The following is a 6,000-nucleotide window of genomic DNA, read 5'->3' as shown; positions in this document are numbered from 1 at the left end:
AGAGGGGAGAGAGAGAGGGAGGCAGTATAGGGACACTGTAACCTGCAGGAAGACTCATATGGTCCTGCAGCAGACCACGAACCACCGACATATCTGCAAACCTCTCACACTCTGCTCGGCTTCACTTTCCTCCGTCTCTTTAAACAGTCTTCCATTTTTTTTATTTTTTTTATTTGATTTAATTTGATCATTTTTTCCCCCCTCGCATCCCCTTCCTCCCGCAGCCCAGTATCGGTTGGTCGGTCGGTCGGTCGGTCGCACTCGGGCCGGTCAAGCAGCGCCATGGCTCGGGAGAACGGAGACGCCGGCAGGGGGGAAACGTGGAAGAAACAAGTCGACGACATCAAGAAGATCTTCGATTTCAAGGAGCTGCTCGGCACGTGAGTACTGCACACGCCGCACCTGAGATTTCATCTTTCGCTGTGTGATGTTCCAGTATATATATATATATATATATATATCTACATTCCCACTGGCTCTATAGTGAGTTTACAGTGACCTTAGCTTCACTTGTTGGCCATGTTACAGCTTTTGACCGATATTACAATAGAGACTTAACAATATTCGTCGGCACTAACCCTGACACACCTGGACAGTTCTACACTCTTCTTCTTCTTCTTCTACAATCTCTGTTGGATCATGTTGGATGTCCTGTGTTATGCTCAGGTCGGTGGGTGGGGGGTTTAATAATCACATCACCCGCAAATGTTTCTCCTCTTCTGTACTCTATTGTTATTTCACTAATGCCATGACATGCCGATGCCGTGACACCGGTGTAATAATAGGCAATGTGGCATAATATTTCAGCATAGTTCCGGGGTATGATGTGCTCGGTGGAAGTACAGTCCACAGGGCAGTCAACGGCAGGCTTCCTAACACTATTACTGTCATACAATAATTCAGCTAGCTAATTATTTCAACCGTTTATCAGTACTAATTCATTTCATTTACCTAACAATTTCAACTGGCTATCCATTTTTTCATGGATTTTACCATAACAATTTAGCCATTTCTTTTAGCCATAGTAATCACTATGGCTAAAAGTGATTACTATGACTTTTTTTTACCTTTAGCGTTAGCATACTCTTCGAACGTGTTACCCGTTACTTTTAGCTTTATCCTGTCCATTTGAACTCATCTGTTAATTAAAGCGTTCACTAATGTTTTTCAATTATGTGTTAGCTAACATTTTTAACTTATCCGTTACTTAGCATTAGCTAAATATTTTAGCAATCTATCTGAAACCGTTTATTTAGTTAACCATTTCAACCATTGCTTATAGCTACTTATATCCATTTTCTATCTATTAACTTTTAGCCAAATTATTTCAACCATTAATGTGTTACTCTTAATATTTTACAATTTATCAATTTTTTTTTCATTTTTCAGTTGTTTTCCATCACTTTAGTTTTGTACACCATTTACCCATTTATTTTAGCTAACTATTCAAATTGCACTGTAACTCGTGCTCAGCACCTTTTAGCTGTTTATTTATTTCTGCCTTTCCCAGACCCAGTCGCTAACTGATTATCATGCACTCTCAATTAAAACACATGTTGTGTTCGGGTTTTACAGTTGTCTAAACTGACTTAAGTCCAATAATGTCATTTAAATTTTTAAATTTTTTTGTAAGTTTCCACTGGGGTTATGGTATCCCTCTTTGGGTATCACTGATTTATGTTATCATTACAAACAATGAGTTTTAGAAATCTTTACACAGCACTTATTTTTATTGGTGCTTAGTTAATGGTATAGTAGTCACAATATGAAATCCTTATGATATCTCCACAAGATGATGTAAATTTGCATCAAAACTGATTGCAGCGGTATTATTATTGGGTGATAATATGTTTAATATTTCTTAATGAATTTACTATGGTCCCATGTTGTGTTTCTTTTGATCTCTTTTGCTACGATGAAAATTCAATGCCCCATAAACCTCTGACTGTGAGGCCCCTCGGCGTCTGTCTGTTTTCCTGCTGTGTGGAATGAGCTGCGCCTGGTTGGACGGCAGCCTGGAGCCCTGGAGGCGGGGGGGATGCAGATTGGGATTAACTATGCAGGGATTATAAAATTTCCCCCTGAATAGGGAGACGTTTTCCTTCAGCAACGTTGTGGACATCTAGCCGTTGGGGTTTGGACCGGATGTGAAACACATTGTCAGACGCACTTTGGAGGCAGACCGGTACAGGACTCAATGATCCAACTAAGTCGGCCATGTTGCAGCCACACATTAACCAGATCTGCTGACAGATCTTTTAACCTGATGCATCAGCAGAAGGAGTGTGTGTGTGTGTGTGTGTGTGTGTGTGTGTCTGTGTGTGTGTGTGTGTGTGTGTGTGTGTGTGTGTGTGTGCGTGTGTGTGCTTGTGTGTGTGTGTGTGTGTGTGTGTGTGGGTGTGTGTGTGTGTGTGCGTGTGTGTGTGTGTGTGTGTGTGTCAGATGGAGGAGTGGTTTCAAAGCGGGATGAGGAAGAGGAGAGGTGGTTACAGTGCTTAAATTAGGAACAAAGTAGAGCATAGAAACAAAAGCAGCAGCTGCATAGAACCAATCAAAAATGGGTTGTTGTATGTGCTACTGTAGCTGATGAGATTACCAGCCAGTGGGAAAATTGTCTCGCAACAACAGCGACGTTAAACAAGATACAGAGGTCAGTGTTTGCAGGTCGGACAAGTCACCTTGACCAGCAGCAGCAGCAGCAGCAATGTGTTCAGGTGCAGCAGCGCACGTTGGAAAGCTTAAGCGTCAGACTGGTCTAAGTGCCACTGCAGTTTTGAATGTATCTGCATCAGCACTTTTGAGCTGACGCAGAAACATTATGTGCAGTCTGTGCTCTGAGGGATGTGATGTCACGTCATGTTTTGTCTCCTCACACTCGGTCACCTCCTCTGTTTAGGGTTTTGTTTTTTTTCAGAGTGTGACCTACGATTCTCTTTCCCCTAAAACATTAATCTCTCAATCCTAACTCCTACTGACAGGTGTGTGTGTGTGTGTGTGTGTGTGTGTGTGTGTGGGTGACTTTGTGCAGCCATGTACATGAGGCTCTCCTCAGTGTCTTATTACCCTCCCCTGGTGAGTATTCTGTCTGTGTCCCTGTTGCTCACTATTCAATAATTCAATACCAACAGGAGTGTGTTCTTTGTGTGTGTCTGTGCGTGTGTGTGTCCGTGTGCTTGTGAGCCCCAGGTTTGCAGCTCTCCGCAGGAGGGAATCGCTGCATGTGTTCAAGACAAAATTTCCTTCAGGAGAATAAAAGTTGATCTTTTCTTAGTTCAAAACACAGAAGGAAAATAAATGTCCTTGTGTGCAAATTTTACCTGACTATTACCAAACACAGTTGGACTCTGGGTCCAGGTTAGACGTCCAGATGAGGTCGGATGAAAGTCTTTCCAGGGAGGACCCCAGAGAGAAGAAACAGTGTACGAGCGGAAAAGTAAACTGGCGGTGATGATGGTGATGCATTGTGGGAATGTCACTGTGCCATCTAGGGCACGCTGCCCTTAATTGATGCTCTACTTCCCTGCTGCTGGCACTGTTCTCTCCACTGTTTCTGGGCCTGAACAGCCCCCCCCCCCCAAACACACACACACATCCTCCACTTTCTCAATGCCTTTCTTTCTTTATGTGGCTCTCTGTGTCATATAGCTCCCTCCCTGAGTGTCCCTGTGTTCAACTCCAACACGCTTTCCTTTTTTTGACCGTGGATGCAGATTTAAAAAAGGGTTTATTTTCTTTTATCCCTGTTATAAATAGAAATGTTATAAAAAGAACAAAAGATGGTTCTTTGCTATGTGACAAAATGTCCAAAAGCTTTTCCTCCGTTCATCTCAGGAGGATGTCATCAGCCATTAAGTTGGTGGTGATTGCTCATGCAGCTGGATTTTGTCGTGGACCTTTTTCTATATTTTCTATGTTCCCATGTTTGGCTGATGTTGTTGTCCGTCACAATTTTTCAATTCAATTCAATTTTATTTGTATAGCGCCATATCACAACATATATTGTCTCAAGGCACTTAACATAGTGAGGTCAATATTACAATATTACAGGGAAAACCCAACAAATCCCACAATGAGCAAAGCACTTGGCGACGGTGGAGAGAAAAAACTCTCTTTTAACAGGAAGAAATATCTGACAGAACCAGACTCAGTTGTGGGCGGTCATCTGTCTCGACCGGTTGGGGTGAGGAGAGAAATGAGGAAGAGAGGAGAAGTGGGCAGAAAGAGGGTGGGAGGAGGAACTTTGGTTAATATTTTGTCAACCTGCTATTCCTGAAGTCGAGAGTGAACTTCCATGCTCAACATGGGTCATGAACTATCGTTTCTAATCATTCTGATAATACTGTACACGCCAAACTGACTGCTACCACGTGAAGAATGAAAATGTGAGCGTTAGACGATCAGATAGGTTGCAAATAATAGTAGTTGTCTAAACTACTATCATCTGGATGTAAAACTAGTACCACAAGTCCAAATTTAACGGATAAAAAGCACACAGTTTGGGTAATACAAACACGTTCACATTTTTTTCTCTTCCAAATAAATTTGGATAACACATGTTTCTTTTAAAATCAGTTTGATCATCTTGAATTCTCATGTTTCTTGCCCCTGGTAGCAAAATCTCTGCGTGTGTTTCCAGAACTTGAACTTGGCTAGTGCAGTGTTGTTATGACCAGTTTGTTAGGTATAGCTTCTGACCCAGAACACAGAGACAGGCAAGACTCAGAGGTGCGGTGTGAGTAGAACAAAAAGTTTCTTTATTTAACGGTTCGACCAGAAGCGAACCCCAGAGGAGGAAACCAGGCAGGCGAGCTCAGGCTTTAACCGCGGTGGCTGGTGGGCTGCGGGCATGTAGCAGGACAGGCTGAAGGGGAACTTGGAGCAGGGCAGATGTCAGCTGGAGGCAGGGTCTGAGCACAGAAAGAACAGGAGTTAGAGGAATTGGAACATGAACAAAATCAGAACACGAGTAATGACTAAACAGAGCCACGTTTACCACACTGGTGGATACAACAATCTGGCGACGATGGTGAGATCAATCCGGGTTTAAATCTTGTAGCGGTGATTCATGGATGGGCAGCAGCTGTGCGAGTAGAGCGGCCGAGTGAACGGCCACGGCCCTTAACTTGCTTCAGGAAGGACCCACCCCCAGACCTACAACCAGAAAGACAGCTGCCCCATAACAGTACCCCCCCTCAACGGATGCCACCGGGTGTCCCACTAGGCTTGTCCGGATGATCGCGGTGGAAGTCTGTGATCAACTGTGGATCCAGGATAAAGCGCCTAGGGATCCAGGTCCTCTCCTCCGGCCCATAACCCTCCCAGTTGACTAGATACTGTTGCCCCCTGCCCCGCGTCCGGGCGTCCAGGAGCCTCCGGACAGATTTGGCAGGATGGTCGTCAATGATCTGGGCGTGCGGTGGGGGATCCACGCAGGCGGGCACAAGGGACTAGAGGACACGGGCTTAATCTGTGACACGTGGAATGTAGGATGGATCTTCATCTGAGGTAACTTCAGCTAGACCGCAGAGGGATTTATCACGCACTCCACCATGAACGGTCCCAAATACCGGGAAGACAATTTCAGTGAATTGGTCTGCAGAGGAATATTCTTAGAGGAGAGCTAAACCTCCTGACCTGGCTGGAAACGGGGCGCAGGTGTCCTGTGCCTATCTGCCACCCTCTTGTTGCGTTCTGTGGTCCTAAGCAGGGCCGCACGGCGTCGCTCCACACATTGTGGCAGCGGCGAAGATTCTCCTGCACCGAAGGGGCGGCCAACTCTCTCTCCTGGGAGGGAAACAGTGGGGTTGGAATCCAGCGGTCATTTCGAACAGGGACAGGCCGGTGGCGTAGGTGGTCAAGGCGTTGTGGGCATACTCAATCCACGGAAGATCTTTAGCCCAGGAGGTTGGATTCTGAGCAGCCACACAACGCAGAGTAGCTTCCAGGTCCTGATTTGCCCTCTCTGTATGGCTGTTAGATTGGGGATGGAACCCTGAGGAC

At 45.1% G+C, this 6,000-nt stretch overlaps 1 protein-coding gene across 1 annotated transcript in view; it reads left to right on the top strand.

The window, feature by feature from the left end:
• The window catches only part of camk1da (calcium/calmodulin-dependent protein kinase 1Da), a 55,946-nt gene continuing 49,946 nt past the window's right edge, over positions 1-6,000 (top strand). Inside the window, exon 1 of the mRNA XM_035649968.2 lies at positions 1-380. Within this exon, the coding sequence (XP_035505861.2) occupies positions 283-380 (98 nt within the window). The 5' untranslated portion in view covers positions 1-282. The remainder of the gene's footprint in view (positions 381-6,000) is intronic.

The sequence above is a fragment of the Scophthalmus maximus genome, chromosome 12, assembly GCF_022379125.1.
Source record: "Scophthalmus maximus strain ysfricsl-2021 chromosome 12, ASM2237912v1, whole genome shotgun sequence".
In the NCBI taxonomy this organism is placed as follows: Eukaryota; Metazoa; Chordata; class Actinopteri; order Pleuronectiformes; family Scophthalmidae; genus Scophthalmus; species Scophthalmus maximus.
Note: the sequence above shows the minus strand (reverse complement) of the source record. Positions and strands in the feature narration are given on the sequence as shown.